Source organism: Rhipicephalus sanguineus, chromosome 6 (assembly GCF_013339695.2).
Source record: "Rhipicephalus sanguineus isolate Rsan-2018 chromosome 6, BIME_Rsan_1.4, whole genome shotgun sequence".
NCBI lineage: Eukaryota > Metazoa > Arthropoda > Arachnida > Ixodida > Ixodidae > Rhipicephalus > Rhipicephalus sanguineus.
Window position 1 is genome coordinate 99649821 of NC_051181.1, and position 24904 is coordinate 99674724.

Genomic DNA, 24904 nt, shown 5'->3' on the forward strand with positions numbered 1-24904 from the left:
AGACAGCTCCAGACCGGATCGCTACCGAGTCCGGGACTGATGCATCGCATGTACCCCGAGACATACCCGACCGACAAGTGCAAGGTCTGCCGGAGGGAGACGGCGGATCACACGCACATCTTGTGGGACTGCATCAAACACCCAGAGGAAGCGAGATCAAGAACGATCCCGTCGCGGCTCGAGGAAGCCGCGAAGAGCTACGACCTGGATCAACAGCTCTGGGCCGTCCAGCAGGTCCTCGGGGCGCTCGAAAGGCAGGGACCCAGCGAGCCGGCAACGGCGAGCGGAGACCCGCGCCGAGTAACGGCAACCCCGAAGACGACGTAGGCCCTCGTCGGGGCGCGCGAGCGCCCAACTGCAGGCACAAATAAAGTTTGTTCCAATCCAATCCAATCCCACGCATTCGACCTTGCATTGTTGCAAAAGCACATCTTGGTCCGTGTTGGGGTCACGCATACTGTCGCCTCGAGCGACTGCTTAGAGCGGGGGATGTCCTCCTCATTTTCCCACACATTCAGGCCGCCGACCTCTGAGAACGGTCGCCTGACCGCAACCCATGCTGGCCATCGGGGCAGACAAGCTTGCTCAAAGGAAGCCGTTTGCTTTCTCTTGATAATTGCCCAGCGAAAAGACCAGGCAGGGGGAGAGCCGAGAAAGAAGCTTTGTACGACGTACCGTGCCGCGCCGTCCTGTCTGCAGGATCGACTTATGAGCGGCAAACATAACAGGAGGGGACGTGTTAGTCACTGGAATATACGGAGATTGTTCAGGTCTTCGTTTCATCGAGAAGCCAGTCGGTACTTTCCCACAGCTTAGGAATGTCTGTACCTGCCACTTCGCGGAAGAATCTCTCCTCCAGTCTTCGTGACTGCTCTGGCGAAAAGTAGTTCCTCCAGTCTCCCACGGTGCCCTTTCTGACAAACTGCAGGGCGAACTCTTTTTTCATGCTGCTAACGCTCGAGTTCTCCAGAACTGTCCTCATCTTGTCTTCGTCCCTCGCCAGTTCGTCCGCAATGCCGGCGTCTACGAAGCGCGTTATCTTCAGCACAGATCCTCGGACGTCCGCGTGCATGCCTTCGTAGGTGAGGAAGAGCACGTTGGGCTCGTTCCTCTTGGAGTACCACGAACGCAGGCTCTCGTAGTAACTGCCGAAGTCGGTGCGCCCGTCCAGAAAGATCTCGAAGTATTCGTCAAAGGTGCCATCCTGGAACCTGCGGGCGGAATGACGTGCGCAATGTTAAGTTCAGACAAGCGGGTCAGTATCGCATGTTCAAATATACCCGCCAGAAAGTGCTAGCTTGATGGCTCTGGATATACCGGCTTGGGAAAGATTAACCAGAAAGAAAAAAAAAACGGGAGGGGGGGGGGGGGAGGGCGAAGCGTTCGGGGGTTCAGATTCCATTCCAAACATTGAAGAACGCCGACCTATCTTAAAAACACTAGAGTGATTATTTGGGCCGGCTGGTACATGTGCAACGAAACGAGAAACAGCGCGAAACACAGGACAGTGACGCTGCGCTTGGTCCGTCTCTTTCACTGTCCTGTGTTTCGCGCTGTTTCTCGTTTCGTTGAATGTGAAAATGTTCCGGCTCTGACACGGGAGTCTTGTTCACAGTGAAAGCCTTCTTTGTGAACAAGGCTCCCGTGTGAGAGCCGAAACGTCAGTAAATATTTTCCACCTTGATCGGCGTCCTTCAATGTTTTCACCAATGTTTCATCCCAACCAGACGAGATTTCATCAGACCCTCTAGTTCATCCCCTGCCAAATGTTTGTAGTTAATGTGCATATATATATATATATATATATATATATATATATATATATATATATATATATATATATATATATATATATATATATATATATAAAAGGTGCGTAGCCAGAATGTTTTTTTTGGGGGGAGAGGCGGAGGAGGGGGAAGGTGTTCAAGCATACTTTGTGTATGTTCGTGCGTGCGTTTGCACGTGCGCATGTACAAAGACACATGCAAAACTCAAAATTTTGGGGGGTCGGAGGGGGGGCGGGTGGTTCAGCCTCCCCCCTCCTTGGCTACACCAGTGATACTTATATATACACGCGCACGTATACGCTCTAAGAAAGAAAAAGGGTATGTGCGACTCCTTTTGGGGAGTCTTGACTTACCACGTATATGACTCTCTTTAAAGAGCCACGTTAACACTCTTGTGGGTCACACGACTCTCCGAAGAGAGTACAATGATCTCTAAAGAGAGTCGACGTGCCTCTTTAAAGAGAGTCATATACGTGGGACGTCAAGACTCCCCGAAAGGAGTCAACGTACTCTTTTTTTCTTACGAATGTACGCGTACGTATACGTACAAAGGGGTCGGACCCCTACCAAAGTAAAACCGTGGCTACGCGCCTGCCACCTGCATGCCATCCCAGTCTTTCTGCCGAAATCACGTTTGCTGCAGTTTATTTAACGAGACGTCTCAGTGACATAGCGGTGCGTTTTTAGATAAGTTCATTTATTGAAAGACAAAAGATAATAGGCACGGGTTGTACTTCCCGCCGGAAACGCATGGCATTGCGCGCCGGCAGAAATATAAGTTTTCTTCAGGTAGCTATGTCTTCCGCAGGATACATACCCGATCTAATGTTATTGGCCGCGCTCATTGCTAAGCGGGGTCGAGCGTAAGAAATGCACATTGTTGACTTAAATTTGTGCACCTTTCTACGTGGCGCAACGCACGAGGTGCTGTCTGCGTCGTTCAGACGCAGTTGATCATGCATTTATAGCGCCTGACTTCAACGCAATTTTAACAAATACGTGCGTGTGGCACATCTGTTTTGGCTACTGTAAGAAAAATAAAGTTTTCCCAGCCGTCTAGTTTTGTGAACACGCCGATTATTTTACGTAGAAGTATAGCTTATGTTACCGGGTTTTCTTACACATATAAGCTGCAGGATTACTTCATTTTTCGCGGTGCCATAGTAGGAAGGAAGGAAGCGGAAAGGCAGTAGGCAAGGAGGTTAACTGGAAATGCGCCAGGTTTGCTACCCTACGCGGGCACAATGGGAAGAGAGAACATAAAGATGAGAGGGAGGATTAAGTTACAGGCTCCACTATACTAGTTCCGAGTAAAGCTCGTTTTAGCAGCTTGCACGGTGAACTGGCAGAAATACCACGCAGTACAACGAGCCCGAACGGCACAAGAGGTTTCTTTGTCATTTGTGAAGACTCACTTGTACGCTGGTATGGTTTTGGTGTGGTGGTAGAAGGACACACAGCAGTCCTTTGGGTTCCTTATAACGTAGATGTACTTGGCCTCGTCCGAAAAGGGCACCAGCTGGAACGGCAGGTGCGTGAAGACGATCCGAGGCCTGGCACACATCTCGATGGCATCGAGTCCGAGTTTCTCCAGGAGGCCGTATCCCGGAGTTACGCCCCTGCACACTTGGTAGGCGGCCTTCAGGATGCCCAGGACCCAGTGGGTGCCACACTTGGGGAAGGTGTCCACGACCACGTCTCCCGGCTCGGGCCGGTACCGAAGACCGCTGCGGTACACTTCTTCGGAGAAGCTGCCCGGAAGCCTGTGGCCGTCTACAATCTTGCAGTAAGGCCTGTCTCTTTCGATCATTGTGGCTTGCATTCCCGACCTGTGTTCAAGAAAGGACTAAGAGGGAAAAAAACAATTGAAAGAAGAAAGTTACGCGTGGCTTTAATAAAGCACAATGTACAGCGGAATTGAGGGGCCAGCTTCACTGACTTAATGTCGCGAAGGCTGATGAAACAGCGACAGAGAAGCGTTTTCCGCCTCAGTGCTAAGCTTCACGAAACTTCACAACCATTCCAAAACATTTCGAAGCCACTAGATCGGTTTGTACAAGCTAAAGTGGTTGAGCGGTCTTTTATTTTTTTTTTGTGTAAGCTGAAGTGACTGAGCGCTTTCTTTTTACGACGTTCTGGGAAATATCTAGTCGTTCCTCAGTCTCACTGAGATCGGGCAAAATCGGGGGAAATGGGTGGTACTTGTAGCCGTTACTCACGCTCAAAGGCGGTATTTTAATGGCAAGTAAAAAGTCCATACCCACTAGGCTAGTTATATACATATCGAAATTCCTTTTAGATGTCATAGGGACTAACCAGGCAAGATGAAACTTGCATTCACCAGCTGAAACTCGACGTTGCCTACACGAAATACTTCAAGCACAAGATCAGGCAGTCGGACTCACCCACGTGCACCACAAGTATATACTCGGGAAGACTTAAAGCACGTACTCTGCGACTGTTCCCGTTACAACGCCGAATGAGAGATTCTAAAGGTTCTAAAGATTCTAATCCTAAAGATAATCCTAAAGATTCTAACAACCGATTCTTCATTTGCAACACGGCTCGAGCTTAGAGCTGCGGCACCTTCTCGGCCCGTGGCAAGACAGCAGTTGTGCTATGCGCAACACAAAAGCGCTGTTGGCGTTCTCGAGGAACACTCAGCTTAACCAAAGCTTCCGAATGACTCTTTTTATGTATATATGTGCTTTTGTGACTGTACGTACTATTTGTGTGTATATGGTGTATATGTGATCATTGTATATACCATAGTCATCACCCGACACCTGGAGTAGCAAGCCAGGCAACAAACCAGGCTAACCTCTCCGGGAATTTCATTAAAGAATATTATCTATCTCAATTTTTGTGGCCCGGAGGTGAGTAGTGGAGCATGTCCAATTTCTGTGGCACATAACTGCTAGGAGCTGCTTGGCACATACAGTTTCATACAATAATTATTAGAGATAACTCTGGTGCTGCGATCGTTCAGCTACCATGGGAATGATGGGTAGTACACGGATTTGCCTATGGTCTTCGTGCTTACGGCTTCGAACGCACTTGTGGCTTTGTTTATTGCTGTGTTTTGGCGTTCGTTTCGGATAAAAGAATGGACCGTTGTGAACTTCGTGACCCGATTTGAATTCGTGAGCCTAAAAAGGTCAAGGTGGTGAGGTGTAACTGCTGAACATTTGCTGAACTTCGTCTTTCGACAAGGCGTCTGCAGGCCACACGGAGCTAAACGGAGCCGAAAGAACGAAGCTTAGACAAATCCGTGTGCTACCCATCATTCCCATGTTGGCTGAAGCGCCGTGAGTTGCAGCCCTCATCAACACTAGCGCCAGAGTTCCCTATAGTGCAGTGGTTCTCAAATGGGGTTCCGTGACGCCATCGCCCACGAACAAAAATTTTTTGGGGAGGCGAGTTTGACCTTCCAGGTGCCGCTCGAGGAACTGCAGCAGCATTCTCAACAAGAACATCAGCCGCAATAGCGCTGCATTTTCGTCGCCTGTTCTGTCTTCCTTTTAATACGGTAGCGAGCGCGTCTCCCTCTCCCTCCCCCTCTTTTTCATTTCATCACACCAAAGGGTTCGCCGTCACTTCGACCAGTCCACATGGGGTCCCCGCCACATCGACGGCTGAGAACCACTGCTCTGGTGTATTATTAAGAAACTCTATGGCTTGCCACATACCCGCTAGGCTAGTTACATAGACAGCTTCATTTTTAGGGGACCGGAGGTGAGTAGTGGGGCTTGCTCACATTCTGTGGCACCTACCCGCTTCGCAACGCTCTGAACGTCGCTGTTCGCGGATTAAAGGACTAGACAGACGGTACGATTTTCCATCCGATGCGACGTCCGACGCGGCGATGCGGCAGCCGGAATGGTGGCGGTCCGATGCGATGAAAGGTCACCATTCCGGCTGCCGCACCGCCGCGTCGGACGCCGCATCGGATGGAAAATCGTACCGTCTCGGCCTTAAGGGCGAGACAGACGGTACGATTTTTCATGCGATTCGACGTCCGACACGGCAGAGGAGAAACCGGAATGGTGACCTTTCATAGCATCGTACAGCCACCATTCCCTCTCCCCCACCGCGGCGTCGGCCGTCGGATCGCATGGAAAATCGGGCGAGACAGACGGTACGATTTTTCATGCGATTCGACGTCCGACATGGCGGAGGGGAAACCGGAATGGTGACCTTTCATAGCATCGTACAGCCACCATTCCCTCTCCCCCACCGCCGCGTCGGCCGTCGGATCGCATGGAAATCGGACCGTCTGTCCCCCGCTTTAAGGCTCGGCTTCGACAGTCGCACTATAAAAAGTCACGGTTTCGCCCTTGGGGCGAAACCGTGACTTTTGACCCGGCCGGCCAAAGCACGAAGTTCCTGCCGGAACCACGCAACAGCTGCCCGCTCCCCCTTCCGGTGCCCCACCATGCGCACGTAGCGTGACGGAGACGACCCGCGCGTTTCTTTTCCGCTTGATCCACGGTCGTCGACGGCTCTCGCGCGCTTTCATTCGCACATTGAACATACGACGCGCGGGACGATGTCATCGATTTGGACTTTATACGGAACCTCACGGCGACGCCAGAAATGCAGCCGAAGTGTTCATATAATTGGTATCTTTAAAACGAGCGAGTCAAAAGCTCCCCAATTTCCTCACGCTTGATTGTTACGGTCTCCTGTGGAAAGACAAAAAAAAAAAAGTGGCTAAGAAATTGAAAAGCGTTTCGACACACAGTATCGGTCGAGTACCGATTCAATGAGCCGAGTGTACAGGCAAGTACGCAAGCATTCACGTACCTTTAGCTGAGGTATCACCTGCAAATATCGGGAACTAATATGTTTAAATGATGGCATTGGGACAGTGTTTAGAGCAAATATTTTTTTTCTCGAAATTGCTCTCTTCTATAGGAATAATTTTCTATATTAAAGCGCAGTACATGCCTCTTTTTCATATCTGTTGCTGGTTGGCGGTGCTAACTGAAGAGGGCGAAATCTTCCTTCTCTGCTTCCGCAACCTTAGAACCAAAGGTGATAATGTTTTATTGTAATGACGTTATCGATAATTTCTATCACTGCGGAGCACCTTATGGGAAGTAAACGCCGGCACGGTGCAAGTGCGCAAGCCGGCTCCGGCATATGGCTTTTTACAGCGAAAGCTGTTATGAGATCATTTCACCGGCCGTTTTTGGCGCCGTAGTTGTCCGCCGCCGCCGCCGCCGCCGCCGGTGTCCGTAACCAGTATCGCTCGAAATAAGAAAAAAAACTAAATAAGAAAAAAATTCCAGGATGGAACGAGGTTCGAACCTGGGTCCTCTGCGTGGGAGCCCAGTATTCAACCTCTGAGCCATGCCGGTGCTTGAAACTGCTTTGCTAAAAGGTCCTATACAGGCTTCATGTCGGGAAGGAACCACATTAGCATATGCAATATAGCGTGGTAGATGAGTAAAATAAGCACCAAGCGTAGCACAACGCGAATTATGTAACAAGGCGTCACACAATGCGAATTGCGCAACGAGCAGGTTGTTGAATGCTTCCAACCCATTACAAAGGACCCTGCCATAATTCTTCATCATCAGGCACAGCATCAACAAAGTGCGCATGATGCCTTACATGGGTTTAGCAGGTACCAACGCTCTCCGTAGAATGACGAAAAATGGCAGAGTGCCTGCTGGCCTACTTCTCAAAAATTACAATGATTTATAGCGTAGTGGGTTCCTCGCAAGGGCACTTGTATTGGTTGCGAAGGAAGCCCATAAGCGTATGATTCATTTCCTCGGGGTCTCAGTAAAGTTCTTCGCTCCCCCCCGTCTCTTTCCCACGTCAACGTGTGTTATACAGCATGACGGGAGAGGGAAATAGCGAGCGGGCGGCACCCAATGCAAATTACATAACTGGTGGGCCGTTTAAAGATTCCAACCCATTACAAAGGGCTGAGCCATAATTCTTCATCGTCATCAGTCGTCGCGTGAACAAAGTGCACATAATGCCTTACAGACGTGTAGCTGGTGCCTCGCTTCTCCGCAGAATGACGAATAATGGCTTAGTAGGTGCTTCCAAACTTCACAAAAATTGTGATTTATGGCGTAGTGGGTACCTTTCTAGTGTACTTGTACTGTAGCCCCAAGAGAGCTTAACGGGCTCTAGAAACGCCGCTCTTCCAGCTTTCGCTGTGACTGTGCTGCGGTTTTAGCGCAGACCTGGCGTTTTTTTCCATATCTCGCGCAATATTTTTTTTTTCTTTTGCGAGATATGGAAGAAAGGACTACGTAAGACGTATCCTATAGGAAACAATTCGATCGATGGTTTCTGAAGCTGCTGTACAAGTCTGCTTCATACTTTGGGCACTCGACCAGTAATTAAGAAGCTGTGTAAATAAACGTATATAATGAGTTAAAGGGGGGAAAAAACTCACAGGGTCCCTTATGCAATAGCCTCAGACGACTCGAACGCGAAAGCCATCTTCTCTTTCTTCTCAGCCTATGTATTGATCCTCAAACGCCACCCTCCGAAAGTTTTCTGCACCTAACGGGGTTTTTCACTGCCTCCAAGATCGGAAGCATTGCAAGCTTTCTGCACCACACCTTGTTTTGCGCTGCCTCCGTGATCGGCCCATGTTTGACCAAGCGACAATGTCATGTGATGACGTCACTAACTTTGGCGATCTGTGACGTCATGATGACGTTACATGGTGACGTCATCACGTGATGATGTTTTGCTCCACTCGTGTTGACGCCGCCGGTCAATTTCTGTGTTTCATGAGGCATCTAAGGCTTTCGACCTAAAGAATGCAGCCTCAGTAACTCTAGCCGAGTGAGATTAGTATGCTTTCGGTTCAATTCGCATCCGACGCGCCTTTCATTTTTTGTCTTGGCCCAAGTTACGTGGGACAACCTGTATAGAGCATAGATTTGCATAATAGCGCCACAGTTCCCTGCTGCACTTTTTTTCAGAAAATCCAACGGTAAGAATGCCGTGTACCAAAGTTGAGAGTGCTTATACATTACACATCGCTAAAAAACTCAGAGAAGCCCACTCACCACAGCACTCTTTCACCAAAGGATCGACAGGCCGGCTTTTTTCCGTCCGTCGCTTCCGTCTCGTCACCACTCCGCGGCAGAGCCGTGTTTGTAAACAGCGGTAGGCGCCGACGACATACTGAGGCGCTTGTAGCAACGTCGCGGCGCGTCGGCTCCACCTAGCCCAAAGCTCGCTACCGCCCTCTATGAGCACGTGACAACTAGCAGAGCAGCTGCAAAGCTGCCTACGAGCACCGCGAATCGGGCGCCTCCCGCGTGTTTACAAGGGGCGGCCGGGCGGCCGCGACAGAGGAAGTTCCCGTGGCCCCAACAAGAACTCTGAAATGAACGTATAAAAACTACGTTGACGTGCAACTCTACCTCTGATAACCTCACCATAACATCAGGTATCTTGACGCCACGAATGTTACTGATTCGCGAAATGCCATCGACGTGAACACTTCACACGTGAACACTTCATACGTGAACACTTCAGTTTGTTAACTAATGCAAGAACGGACCTCCTAGCCCCGCACGACACTCTTTGCTGCGCTATGAAAATGCGCAGAGTAAGATTACGAACAGGTCCATAATCGTTACGGTAAATCCTCGCACATAAACAAATTTGCCGGGTCACTTACTTATTCAAACGTGAAGGGCGATCTCGGTGACACTTTAATGGACGATACAGCTGCGACAACGTATTAAACAATTACTACATGCCATGAACAAGGCTGCTATCACTTCAGCGTACGGGCCCGCGGCTCTGCCCGCACGCTGAAGTCGAGGCCGTGAAGGCCTACAGCCCGTAAACAGACTCGGAACATTTCACGCTTGCAGTTTGCCTGTGCAGTCTGACAGACATGGAAATGTCTTAATGCGTATCGCCTTAACAGCCGTGTCCAATGCATTTATGCGTAATCGCAGCCGCGCATACAACTTGGAAAAGTCTAGCCGAAGTCGTGCTTTCATACGCTGCTGCATTAATGAACCGAGCTACACCTTTAGTTCACACGAATACTACAAAATCCTCCTTACCTCTCTGACTTCCACATTTTTCAATCGTGATGAATTCTCCGTATACGAGATTACAAAGCTATCCACACCGCTTACGTATTTGTGCTCTGAGGTCAACATGTTTCCAATGGCTCTACATAAGGCTTATGCGAAACAATGTTGTGTGGGACATTACAATGACGCACATTTGACAAAGCTACTAATTTTCTTTAGATAAAACGAGCCGCGCAAACCGCTCCATTTTTGTCACGCTACCGATGAGCCGGCGTCGCAGACGAGTTCTCATGTTGAACAGCTGCGGCCACTTTCTTGCGCCGGTCTTCGTAAAAAAAAAGTGGACAAAAACTTATTCCGCCTCGTTTGTGCCTTCCTACGTAAGTAACCGCAACGCATCTCGTCGGGACACCCTTTCTTCTTCGTAGCACGACTGCACACAGCGCACGCACCAGCGAAAACAAGGCAGCAACTGTGGCAGGCACAGCGGCTTTTGCCTACCGCGCGAAACTAAACGTCCGACGACAGCGCCACCGCATTTTCGTGACGTATGTCCGGTAGAATACACGCTCAAGCACCGCAATCTTGGACTGATAACGTTGCAGTTTTGTGTCCGTATCAAATAAACAAACAGTGGTACGGTGAACTCGCATGCACGAAAACGCTTGGGCCGGTACATTCAACGTTTCATGACCATGGTAATTTCATATTACGACATAGAAAACAGGTAGAACAATCGCTTATCAGTCTAAGATGGCGGCGCCCATGAATCGAAAATAAAATCATGTATAAATTCACATCGAAGTGGTAAAATGGGCAAGCCAAGCAAAGTAGAGGCTGAAGTGTACCGCCAGAGCATTGAGGAGAGCCTTCCACCGATGGCAGGCAGTCTAAGCACAGTATACTTGCACACCAATGTTTAATTTCCACAGCAGTAGTATCGTCCATGAAGGAAGTTGTAGGTTCTGAGAATTGCAGTGCTTTCTGGGGTAGTTATAGAAAGCAGCACATATTTACATGCACACGCAGTACAGAGGTGATTGTCTCAAATATAAAAACAAGAAGCTTAATAAGGGAGAGCTGTTGAGGAGGGATAAGCAGCATAAGCTAGAGGACAAGTCGGAAAGGTGCAATGTTCACAAACCCAAGAATCCTTGCGACAACATGCCTGCAAGGTTATTTCGCGACAACACACAGGCCAATGAAACTTCAGAGCGTCTTTATGGAATTGGGCTAGGAGTATTCGACAACAGCACGAAGCACACCCTCCTAGCAGATGACGTCCTCGTATTGTCAGCTTGCCTGCTGCAAAATGCGACGTCTTTATGCTGGCCAGCAGAGGTGAAGCACGTGATAACCACACGAAGTCGAACATGGTGTGTTCGAAAATGTCAAGAAAAGGACTACAATGTCATCAATGTAGCACAACCAAGTATTTGCACTTGTAGCCATGAAGGATTTCACTAATCATCCGTTCAAAAATATAACCAGGGTGTTGCACAACGCAAACAGCGTGACGCCAAACTTATGCAGTCCAATCAGGAGTGAGGACAGCAATCTGCGAACAACAAGTGTCGACCATCAAAACTTCCCAATAACCATAACAGAAATCTGAAGATGACAAACACAGGTGATGCGCGTAAGTCTGTTGTCCAGTGTCCACTACGCGTCTTCACAGAAAAAAAAAAAGCCCGCACCTGAAGGCTTTGCGAAGGCACGTGCGCAGTGGTCATGGTGGCTGGCAAGGCATGGGTCGGCATCGCAGCTCAGTCACATGATACAGGCTGTTGAGGTGGCCAAGTAGCAACGAAGTGCATGTAAGTAGCCCAGCGGTAAGTGGCTGCCCATGCTTCATCTCATTAAATTCTGATTGGCAAACTGCTGTTGTAAAAATGGCAAAAAAAGCATTGCAAGGGAAGACCTTAAAATTAACAAGTCAATATCAAAAGAAGTGTGCAGCAGGTATTTTCTTCAAAGCGATTATGTTGAAGGCTACCATATAATACAACTATTGTGGTGCCATGCCGACAGTCTTAGAAAATTATGCTTCTTGTCTGGCGCCTATCTCAACAGAAGCCTCGCAAGGCAGCAACAGCTAGGAACCCACCATTGCGTTCTCAACCTCATAAACGAAAAGCCAAAGGAGGAGAGTCATTGTATGACATTTCAAGCACACAAGACTACACTAATGAGTGCACTAGAAGTGTTTCCACACATGCCACAAGCAGTAAGTGAGTCGGCAATGAGTGAGTTGTTTCATTGTTAGCAAGACTGCATGCTCAAATTTCCTGCTACCTCTCACACTGCACAACACTGTTCAGCAAGTAGCAATAAAAAATTGTGACCACCTTCAGTGAGGACAATAATTATGACTTTATGCAGAATATCGTTGGGGGTTCGCCACAAAGAAAAAAAGAAGGCAGCTCTCCTTTCGCATTAGATTTTAAGCCATGAAATGAGCGCCGAAGCTACCCTGAAGATATAATAGATTGCATCATTTGGCACTTAGCATCGCCCATGCTGCTGATTGTCATCAATTTTGAGCAGCAAGCAAAACAACATCACTAGAAGCTGATGAGGCTGGGCGATGGCCACATGGTGACCGAGGATGATGCCAGATTGACTGACAGCAGCTTTGTAGACTAGGCTACGTAGGCCACATACGCCCAGGTAGTTACGAATACGACAAGCGACATCCACTGATGCTACCCAGCCTCGACGGCCTATACCTCACCAACGCGAAGAGTGACTTCAGGTTCCGACATGTCGCTGGCTCTATCGACAGACAAAATGTCGACGAAATGACCGAGGCATCCACGATTTCCAACAGCTGCACTATGCCTCATACTTCACTACACATGGACCCCTCGTCACCGCGATCACGACCGGATCCAATAACAAGTCATGACCAGCTGTTGGTGCTCACTTACCACGGTGATGATGACCTTGATCAAGAACTGTCAGGAACCACTTCCACACATGCACACTGGTTCGTGAAACGTGCGTGTACGTTCTCCATCATAAGGACAAGCACTACATATCAGCTTACTGTTTCTGGTGTTAGTAATACCCACGTTGCTGTTGGCAGCGTTACCCAACTGTAAACAACTGGTTACATATGCAGCTCTTCAACGTATATGTGTGCGTATAAAATTTATACAAATCTCTAGTGTCACTTTGTAACGTTTCGTTCAGTAAAATATCTGCGTGCTTCGCTGCAAATGTCATCTAAAGACGATAGAAGAGGCGCTGCGTGAGGTATGGACGCCCTCTGGCAATACGTCGGGAAACATCAGTGCTGTGTTGCGGGCTGGTAGTCCCGGCGCAGCAGCGGGCGAAGACCGGCGTTGACCAACGCGACCGGCGGGGACGCCAGCCAGCCCGAACACGCGGTTTGGCGCGAAGCGCTGAAGTAGAAGAAACGTCCGCACTCAACGAGTACTCTCCACACACTCTTTTATTTAAACGTCGCCTGGGTAAAAAAGGAATGCCAGAGCGGAGCCCCATGGCATTCGTACAGTGCAATACAGAACCGAAACCGAAACACAACAATGAGCTGGTGCAGAGGGCACGGAGGAAGGCAAGTTTCAGCGCAGCTTAAGAAACTAGGGTCTTTAGAATTACGTATGTATGCATTTTCTATTAAAGGAACGCACCACCTAATACTTACCTAGTGATGTTCCGCCTCAGATATGCGTAATGTTTGCTTTTTGATCGAAATGTACACAAGTATGAACCTAGTCAGCCGTTCAAGATGGCTGGCCCTTGGGCAAGTGGTTCAACTTTGGCCGAGTGGCTGAATCGAGTGACGTGCCGACAAACAGAAAGACAGACAGAAAGACAGACCAAAATTTCTCCGTTTAAGTATCCCAGAAAGACTATCGTCTTTAAAAATTACGCCACAATCACCTTTCCGCCGCATGCTTCGCATAACATCGACTCTCACGGTGCGTTAGATCTGCCGAATTTTTTTGTGCACTCTCCCTGCTGATGGTGCCAGCTTAGTGGAAAGATGCGGGTGCGTAGTAACGATGCCACGGACAACGCTGCACAAACATGTAGCTGCTTAACCAGAGGCGTAGCCAGAAATTTTTTTCGGGGGGGGGGGGGGAGGGGTTCAACCATGCTTTATGTATGTTCGTGCGTGCGTTTGTATGTGTGCGTGTATATATACGCAAGCAAAATTGAAAAATTTCGAAGGGGGTTTGAACCCCCCCCCCCCTGGCTACGCCCCTGCCTTTAACATTCACCTGCTATACCTATGCTGAATGGAGTGTGTTTTAACTGAGAAGTCGGCAATATGTGCATCTTTCAACCTCGAAAACTAACATGGACGAAGCACGTTGAGCAGTACATTGAGGCTTGCTGCACATTGTTGGCACCTCCCCTTTCATTTCTAGCGTTTCATTCAGCATGCATTCCCGAGAGCTTGGAACTGCACAGGTTCTGAACTGCAGCTTCCCCACAAAAAAGTGGTGCATGTTATTCAAACGGACCATATGAAACTACAAAACTATGTAGCCGAGAGCGACATATGGTGACAGGCAGGGGCGTAGCCAGAAATTTTTTTCGGGGGGGGTTCAACCATACATTATGTATGTCCGTGCGTGCGTTTGTATGTGTGCGTGTATATATACCCAAGCAAAACTGAAAAATCTCGGGGGGGGGGGGGTTTGAACCCCCCCAACCCCCCCCCCCCTTGGCTACGCCCCTGGTGACAGGCACTTATCTGCAAGGATGGTATTTATTGGACTAGCAGCAGCCAAATTTCAAACCTTTCAAAACACACCAGTGGTTTTATGCCACAAATCAACATTATCGCCTGGAGTTACTCAGTGGCGGATAGACGGGGACATGCACCCAGGGATAGGTACAAGAGCGTCTTCGGATTTCATTTCAGTTGAAATATGGCTGCCTCGGCAGGGAACCAAGCCTTGTGCACAGAAACATCGTGCACAGAAAGATTGATTCACTGTCTGTTCACTGACACACTGAAGTGCCTATTAGCCAAACTGGCAACGCTAATATTAATGAGGAGGGTGAACCAAAAAATCGTATTAAATTATGACAAAAATTCTCAAATTCTAGGGTTTTGCGTGCAAAACCATGACATAATACAGGCATGCTGTAATCGGAGAACTCTGCACTAATTTTGACCACCTGGGGTTTTTTAAAGCGCACCTAAATCTAAGTACTCAGGCGTACTGATATTTTGGCCACCGTGGTTCATGAGCTCAGCAGCGCAACACCTTAGCTGCTAAGTTATCAAGGCAAGTTTCATGGAAAAATTATCACTCTACAATGAGACAAAGCTCAACGGAGAGAAAACAACATGAACACCGAGTGTGTTCCGAACAAGGAACAATTTCATGAAGCTTGAATAAAGTAAAATGCCCGGACTTTCTTTTGATGTTCATGTGACCCCCTATGCAACTGCAGTGAAACCTCGGGGATACGATCACAGCTCATACGAATTTCGGCGTGATACGAATTTTTCGTCTGTCCCGGCCAAGTCCCATTGGCCTGCAATGTAATAGAGTACGGTTGTTACGAACCGATTTTCACCCAGCGACGTTTGATACGAAGTTACGTACGCTACCGGCCAGGTACGAAGAGGTCTGTCCACGCTGTCGCGGAAAACGCGCCAAGCACGTGCTAGCGCAGGAACGCAAGCGTGGGCATGCGCGCCGTACCGCCAAATTGTCAGAATCACGGTGTAAGAAAAACACTTTTCTTAAGGTCGGAATAAACCTTCAGAGACGCGTCACGGCCTCCGAGATTGTGTGTGCGCGAATCTTTGAGGCTCTCATGTGCCTCCGTGTCCCTTCGCGTTTAGATTACAGAGGATATTAGCGCCATGCTTTTTTAGGGGCGAAGCTCCTTAAAGCGGCACCCGTTCGTCCCTCGTAGTGCGTAACCAGTCGTACACTCTTAAAAAAAAGGTAGTAGTGCTTGCTAACTTTGGGGTTGTAACGGCTTGTCACATATGTTACAACCCTGTTAGTAAGTGGAGCTAGTAACGGCAAGGGTGGTAACTATTACTACCTTTGCCGTTACTAATAGCAATTAGTAACTGTTACTACCCTAGCCGTTACTAACCATAGGTAGTAAAATAAAGGTAAAAAAAAAGGTAGTAACCGATACTAACGTGCTCATTTTGCCACAATATTAACAGTGATCAAATTCATGATGTCACACTACGATACAACTTCGGGTACTCTTCCGAGTGTCATGAACTAGAAGAATACACAGATGCAACAAGTTTACTACGCGACAGCACTTACTACTCGACTCCCGGGGTATTTATAGCCCCTACATTCGAGATGCACGACTGGCACCGGTGAGAACCTGTGTTTCACGATGAATTATCAAAAAATGGGACACTAAAGTACCATACCCTACTGCCGGATTATGTGTGCTTGGGGACGTAGCACAAGACTTTTAATCAACCGCATTAAAATAAACAATGAGTCCTGTCTATTTGCTATAAAACTGCCGCAAAAAAGCATTATGTACAGCGGCCGAGACAAGGTACTAAGTCCACTTACATAGCCTCAGTGCATTTTAATGAATTCCTGTGCTAGTACATAGACGGTAAAAAGCTAATAATTATCATTTCTGGGATCTTACGTGCCAAAACAACAATATGATTATGAGACGCACCGTATAGACCCCCGATTAATTTTGACCACCTGTGGTTCTTTCACATCCACCTGTCATGTTAGTTTGCTGGAATTGATATTGCGTACTAAAACGCGTATAGCACTTGCTTACAGTGAATTAACTTTTGCTCCTCCGTTTTCAGAATAGCAGAACGATGCTTAGAAATCGCGGTTGCGTAATTTTAAAAAGAGAACTTGTATTTTTTTCTTGATCCATGGGCATTTTTTTCACCAGTTTTCGATTAAAAATGATGTGTCGAGGCGATTCCAGTTATAAGTTAACACAGTAGGTATTAACTACAATTTTAGATTAAGTAGTTAACGGAAAAAGGTAGTAACGGTTCATGAAAGTTAGCAACGGCTGCAGTTACTACCCATTTGCTTGCAGTTACTAACGTAGGTAGTAAACAGGAAGGAAAAAGTTAGCAACGGTTGCGGGTAGTAACTGTTTACTAAGGTAGGTAGTAAACAGGTAGCAAAAGGTTAGTAACAGTCCAAGACAGTAACCGCTGCAGTTACTACCTATTTGCTTGCAGTTACAACCTTTTTACTAACTTTTTTTAAAGAGTGTAACGCTAGTACCAGATCTTGACCTCCAAGGTGGTGCCGGTGGGAGATTTCTCCTGTGCGTTGTTGAACAATAAAAAATTCGCAGCGTGCGCGTTAACTAAAAGCCAAATTCTTCTGTCTAAAGAAAAACAACATCGGCTGCGTTGACCCGATGAATGCAAGGAATAAAAATCAGGATCCCAGCAGGAATCGAACCCAAGCATACTGCGTGACAGTCGGGTATTCTACCGCAGAGCCACGCCACGTCTTGAATCTGCTTTGGAAAAAGACGCTATGCAGGCGTGATGTCGGTGCAGCATCAATTGTGGCTGCAGTGCTGGCTATCTAATTTTGTAACAAAGCAATATACATTACATATATACTCCTATGATACAGGCGTCATGCCTGATTAACGTCAATTGTGGTTCGATTGTTGGCTCCGCATTCATAGAAGTCTTACATTACATTTGTATTTCTTTATTCCCGGAGGAATACGCGCAGGAATACGCTTACGAAAGTTACGTGTAATATTCACATAATCGAACCGTAAAGTGCACTTCGTTTCGATAGTAATCACGTCTCTGCTCTAAAGTGAGTGCACTGTAAGCAAAAAAAAAGCCGAGATGGGAGTAAATGGACTTGTCCTCTATAGCGCACGCCCCGATGGGGGTTTTATTTACCCCGTCCAGGGGAGTAAAAAATTTACCCCCCTTAAGGACGGAGGTTTTGGGTGGACTGATGGGAGTATTTGTTTACATCCATAGGGGAGCTTTTCCAGGTAAGTATGGGAGTAAATTTTTATAACCATCGAAATAAAAAATGCTTTTCGCTGTCGCACCATGCACCGAAGAATCTTTAATTAAGTTATCATCGATAATTTCACACACAAACTCGATCACACGTGCACAAACATGCACACAACATTCGCAAAGTAACACAACACTCACACTGACAACCGCTCGCCATCCGCGCTTCACAACCAAACTTTGGTCGCCGAGTATATATAGGCACCACATCTTGACCTCCAATGTAGCTCGGGTGGGACACTCATTTTCCGCGGAATTATGCACCAAACATTCATGGCGTACGTGTATATTTGTGGTGGGCTTATAGATACTACTGAGGTACATCCGTCTTTTACTATAAACCCGCCTAACATTCAACGCCACGTATACCGCGTTGTTGCCGACGGCGTCGCTAGGCCTCTCGCAGGAGTACGGCACGGCTTTACGACGAACGGCGGCTCGCGATCACAAAATGCTTGCTGCTGTGCAGTTTTCGTCGCCGTTATTTTACACACACAATAAAAAGCAGGTCTCCGCTTTCCGCGTTAAGCTATGGAGCGATGCACTTACAACGAACGAGACGGCTCGCAGTCGCGGCCGCGTTCCTGTTGCTCGCAGTGCAGCGGCGGCCGCATGTTGGTTCAATCTATTCGTATCGGCGCTCGCCTTCTCGCTATACGTTTGACAACGGTGGTTGCATGGCACAAAGAGACAATTTAAACTTACTCATTCCAGCAGCTTTTATTTTCTGTGAAACATATTCTTTGCTTCACCGGTGGCCGGTGCGAGCTCGTATATAGAACTCGCCATGGCGACCGGTGTGGCTGTGCGAGTTCGCTACGCCGCCGGCTTGGTACCGACGACGTAGCGAAGCCTTCTTACCGCTTAGAAGTTGCAGCCGGTGAAACATCGGTTCGGTGACACTCCGAGAAGCAAGCGTTGCCGGTGGTCGGGGCGAGCGCGTCGCCGGCGCAGCTCTCACACCGGCCGCCGGCCGGCTTGATGCCGACGACGTAGCGAAGCCTACTTCTTACTGCTTCGAAGTTTTAGCCGGTGAAACTCCAGAAACAACCCGCTGACGATCGCAACAGCTTACTTTTGTTACCGATGAAATTATTCTTCGCAGTTCTTCGTAACTCGGCACGTTGAAGCGAGGTATCCGTGGCGTGTCGGAGGCTTGCACTCGTGTGCATGGGCATTGCCGCTTGACGGGAGAATAAACACAGGACAGCCAGCTCGATGTGTTCGCGGTCGGACGCTGGCGCGAGTTGAACTTGTCTCTGACCAGAACGGTTCAGTGGAGAAAATAGTCCTACACGTCTACACAAACCAACCGGCCGTTACAAATCCTCGCTGCAAATCGTCGCTGCAAACAGATGCCCGTACACACACGCACATTCACACACGCACGCACATCACGACCAAAAATGGTTTCTAAAACTCCCATAGGGAGTTTCTAACCACGTGACACGCACGTCACGACCAAAAATACTTTTTAAACCTCCCATAGGGAGTTTCTAACCACGTGATCTAAAACTCCGTGGGGAGTTTAACAAGGTCATGCCGTTCATAAGCTCCCTCATTAAGCAAGGGGCGTTTTACGACGACATGTGCCGACTTCACCCCGCTACCACGGAGTAAATGATTGGGGCATGGGGGTTTTAGGGGCTCATATGCTGGAAAAGCTCCCATCTCGGCTAATTTTCGTTTACAGTGTGCTGACGTTACCGTCATACCATAAGTAACTATTTAAACTCCACTCTAGTCGACGTGACTGGTAAGGCCATGATGTGCACACACCTACTACGCTTATAAAAACACGTCGATTCACCTTGTAACGCTTGGCTCAAAGCCAAAAAATGCAGAATAGACAACTACTCACTGACTGCTTCGCATAAAATCGATTCCCACTAGGCGTGGGATCTACCCAATTTTTTTATTGCGCATTTTGTTCTGTATGATGTCGTGCATGTATATGCGCCTTTGAACCCCCCCCCCCCCCTGAAACAAGAGGGCGATGTAGCTGTATACGTATAAATAAATATGCACCGGAAATTTTGTCTGCCTACCAGGCAGCGTCATGTCTCGAATCTAGCATCTTTCTGGCAGTAAAAGTTTTGGTCTTCCTGTCACGCGACGGCATGTCTACACTTTTTCAAATTTTTTAGAGATGCAAATAGATGTTAGCAATGACGACGTGGGCTAGCGGTACGAACCCCGCTATTTTAGGTCCGCTTCCTTGTACGTCTCCACAGTCAAAGTTTGTAATGCCGTGTCATTCGAATATCTCATCAGTAGGCAGCGCTTTCAATGTGCTGCAACTACCAAGTGAATGCAAATTCTGAAAACTTTTTTTTTTCAACCGAACACACTCGATCACACACTGCTTTTCTCGCTCGTTATTTTGCCACTATTCCAGTGAAAGTGTGTCCCCTGAACCAGTGTTTTAAGTGTTACTGGAACAAAAGTAACTAAATATGTTACTCGTTACAATATAAAAAAAATTGGCCGCGTATCTGCGTGCTTCGCTGCAAATGTCGTGTAAAGACGATAGAAGAGGCGCTGTGTGAGATATGGACGCCATCTGGCAATATGTCGTGAAACATGAGTGCTGTGTTGCGTGCTGGTAGTCCCGGCGCAGCAGCAGGCGAAGACCGGCGGTGACCAACGCGACCGGCGGGGACGCCAGCCAGCCCGAAAACGCGGTTTGGCGCGAAGCACTGAAGCAGAGAAACGTCCGCACTCAACGAGTACACTCCACACACTCTTTTATTTACACGTCGCCTGGGTAAAACAGGAACGCCAGAGCGGCGCCCACAACCGGCAGCCTGAAGGCCGCCCACAACGCTGCTTTTTCATTTTTTAAATATTTTTTTTCACCTTCTTGGCCTTCTCAAAACTAAAGTTTTTCAACACCAACCCATGGCATTCGTACAGTGCAATACAGAACCGAAACCGAAACACAACAATGAGCTCGTGCGAAGGGCACGGAGGAAGGCAAATTTCAGCGCAGTCGCATTTTCAGCTTTGTTGAAACAGCGCTCACTAGACGACGACGAAGTAAAAGAAGGCACAGGACAGGCGCTGCCTGTCCTGTGCCTTCTTTTACTTCGTCGTCGTCTAGTGAGCGCTGTTTCAACAAAGATGAACGCATACCAACTCGCTCAAGCTTCCATTCTTATGCATTTTCAGCGCAGCTTAAGAAACTAGGGTCCTTAAAATTACGTATGTATGCATTTTCTATTAAAGGAACACGCCACCTAATACTTACCTAGTGATGTTGCACCTCAGATATGCATGATATTTACTTTTTGATCGACAACGTACACAAGTATGAACAGCCGTACCAGTTCAAGACGGCTGGCCCTTGGGCAAGTGGTTCAACTTTGGCCGAGTGGCTGAATCGAGGGACGTGCCGACAAACAGAAAGACAGAAAGACAGACCAAAATTTCTGCGTTTAAGTTCCCCAAGAAAGACTATCGTCTTTAAAAAAGGAACGCGTTACCGCCCACTTCCACTAGAAGCATGTTCGTACAGTTTCTCATGGCGAATTACTCGGCTTTCTTCAAGCTTTGTGCGGCGATGGCCCAACCCTCCCCACAGGGAGACCAAAATTGGCGTGGGAGGGTAAGAGGATTTCACGAATATGACTACGGGTCATGACATGAATAACGTGAAAATCCTGTCGCGTACGTCGTCAAATCCTTTCCTCCAGACACGTGTGGCACATTCCTGTTTACCACGCGTCGCGGTGTACGGGTATGCGCCACAGGTAACTTTTTACAGACTGACTTCTTATATCTACCCAGGATCGGTGAGAACATGCATTGCTAGTTTAAATGCGAGAGCGTTAAAAAACCGACATCGGCAGCGTTGACCCGAAGAATGGAAATAATAAGAATTAGGATCCCAACAGGAATTGAACCCAAGCATTCTGCGTGGCAATCAGGTATTCTACCACAGAGCCACGCCAGGTCTACAAACTGGTTTGGAAAAACAGCCTGTGCAGGCGTAATGGCGGTGCGACGTCCATTATGTTCGTGGTACTGGCTATCTACTTTTAAAAGAAAGCAATAAACACTACATATGTACTCCTACGATACAGGCGTCATATCAGATTAACGTCTGTGGTTCCTGTGTTGGCTCCGATTTTATAACAGTCTAATAAACATTACATTTATATTCCTATATTCAGCAAGCTATACTGAAGCATTGCTCGACCCCGGTGGAATACATTAACGAAAGCTACGTGTGATATTCACATGACTGCACATAAAGTACAGTTAGTTGCGATAATACAGACGTATGTACTCTAACGTGTAGACTGACGTTAAGTCGCACCATAAGTTACCCTTTAAACACCAGTGTCGTCCACGTGCCTGGTAAGCCCACAATGTGCACATAGCTACTACACTTACAAAAACACGTCGATCCACCTCGTAACGTTACTCGCTGACTGCGTCGCATGAAACCGATTCCCACAGCTCGTGGGATCTGTCAATTTTTTCTCCTAACCGTGGTTATCGAAAAGCGGGCAAGTCAATGAGAGATGGACACGAATCTGAAAATGGATATTTTAGATTTCATTGAGCATTTTATAATTTATGCGCATACCACCCAGTAGCCCGGAAAGAAACTTAGCTTAACGGAAAGATAATTACCTGCATAATTTACGAGGAAGAAAATATCGAACGTATTCAATACGGAGGGACCAATTTCATTACCTATCGTTCTCAAACATTCACAACGATATGAAACACGAATATTACCGCTAAAAAGAAGACATTTTGCGTATAAAATATATGCGCAACAAAGAGTAAAATAATATTCTTTGAAACTTGTCGAACGGAGGAAACTATCTTTGAAAAATGTCTAAATATGGGACATTTTTTATAGTTGATACATAATAGTTGCTATAAAGTTCATAAAGCTTTTTAACTTTGTTTTGAAAATAAATTTTGCTTCTTTCTATCTGCTACTGCAGCTAAGTTTCTGGTTATTGAACTCCTGAACGAGATAGGCTAATTTTCAACACCCTCACATAAACTCTCGCAATATTTGCGGTAATTATACAGGTTAAAGTGAACGAAAAATGCTTTAAGACTGATAACTGAGCAAGTTGGTGTGTATCCATATTTAAATGTTTTTAGCGCGCACAAAAGACAAGGACAAGACACACGAGTGTTCGTGTGTATCCTTCGTGTCATTGTCTTTTGTGCGGGTTAAAGAAGTTTAAATATGAAAAAAATGCTTATGCACAGATATCTTTTTCCCGTGACTAACCCATTAATGCATTTCTCTACTACTACAAAATTTGCGCATCTGTTTTGCTAGTAGAAGCACGCCATCAGAATTATTGTAAATTTCTTGAGAGTTTATTGATGCTTTTTTTTGCGAGTAGCGTTGGTGATTGAATTTCATACTGTGCATGATGTCACATTGAGAAAAATGGCTTCACTACGTGCCAGAGTCAGAAGCCATCACATGTAACTCTACAGGCAACTTTAAGCAACTATAACATTGCTAAGGTCCGGTACATTTGTGCTAATAATACTCGTTAAATCAGCATTTTGGGTGTATTCGTTGTTTGGGTTAGAAGTTGTATGTGAAACATACATTTTAAATTTAAAATATTCTTACTGTGGGTTCCTGCAGCAACGACACATTGATTAAAATTTATGATTGCAGAGTAACGGCAGAGGTAACGTCCGTTACTTTTTTCTGTAACGGTAACGCGTTACATTTTTTATAGTGTAACGAGTAACGTATTTAGTTACTTTTTTCAGTAACGCCTACAACACTGGACAGCGGTATTAATGGGCTTTGGTTGAAACAGAGGGACGCCAACCAAGATAGTGATAAAAGGAATTGCTTTTGTTTATTTGCATTACAAGAATCCGACGTTTCGCGTTCAGCTCGCATTCTTTTTCAGGGTTTTCTTCCTGCCGTGGTGTCACGCATATTCTCCATGATGTGCAGATTTCCGTTGAGGCAGACTCTCGATCGGCAACGCACCTGTAGAACGGTTGACGTTACCGGCTGTCGCCTGGATGGGCCAGGATTCCACAAAAGGCCGCTTACAGTAATTGGCTCTAAGTCGACGACGCGGGAGTTGTCAAATTCGATGCGGTGGTCGTTCACCGCGCTATGCTCAACGAGTGTACTCCTTTGTCACTCGAACTTGCGGACCTCGTTTTCACGTTGTGGCAGACCGGCAGACTCGCAGCCCCTCGAGGAAGTTATTTGCCTCCCCCGCGTACGAAGCGTCACGATCAGCACATGGTATGGAGTAAACCAGCTTTTGCACTTTCTCTTCGGGCAGCCTGTCTTTTGGGCATGAAAAGGCGCAGGTGCCAGCAATCGCCCTGCTACGAGCCACTTCCATGAAAAGCATATCTGTGCAGTTTGTCACGGCGAATTCCACGGCTTTCTTCAAGCTCTGCATGTACACAGTGGGGCTTAGTATGAGGTATATAGTATGAGGCATGGTATTTCAGCAGTAATTTTCGAAAAGCCTGTGTTGTGCTCGCGCAGTTCTCGCTCCATTGTGGAGAGTTGAATGCGCTTACGGCTAGAAAAACATAGCTAGCGTGAGTACACAAAACTGACTCACCAGCCACACGCTTTTCAGCGCAGGCTCCCTAGGGCTAGGTGCCCAGTAACTCAAGCTAGAGTTACTGTATACATGCCTTGCACGTGACGTCACAGGCAGGTTCTCTGCACTTGTTCACAAACATGGCGGCCACCATGACATTTTTGTCTCATTAGAGTGTCATTTCAGCAGAGGACACCCAGTCATTCCCTCCCCGCGCGTTCTTTTGAGCTCTTCCCTCTTTCTTCTGTTCGCCAGCTGTGCCAAGGGGGAACACAAAGGATTGGAGACAGCACCGGAACTAATCTGATGTCACAGTTTCTTGCTCTGCGCGTTCGAGCAAGAGTTCACTTGCGTCTCATCCTGTTTGCTCACAAAGATGGCGGCCACGGTGACGTCAATGCAAGTCATGTATATGCTAACTTTAGGTAGCAGAGTTGCGCGACTGTTTGCCAAGAAGCTGAAACTTAGGCCATCTATTGTACTCCT

The 24904-nt window shown here is 47.4% G+C and overlaps 1 protein-coding gene across 2 annotated transcripts; it reads right to left on the reverse strand.

Moving 5' to 3' along the window:
• Nucleotides 1-748: 748 nt before the first annotated feature.
• On the reverse strand, nt 749-9956 carry LOC119396021 (sulfotransferase ssu-1). 2 transcript variants are annotated; one of them, XM_037663055.2, is made up of 3 exons: nt 9929-9956; nt 3206-3636; nt 749-1211 (listed from the first exon to the last, which is right to left on the reverse strand). In XM_037663055.2, exons 1-3 carry the CDS (start codon nt 9950-9952, stop codon nt 767-769), a joined length of 900 nt encoding a protein of 299 aa, XP_037518983.1. In that variant the 5' UTR covers nt 9953-9956; the 3' UTR covers nt 749-766. The 2 variants fall into 2 exon arrangements, with proteins under 2 accessions (XP_037518983.1, XP_037518984.1); XM_037663056.2 differs by lacking the exon at nt 9929-9956 and adding an exon at nt 8837-8854.
• Between the last annotated feature and the right edge of the window lie 14948 nt (nt 9957-24904).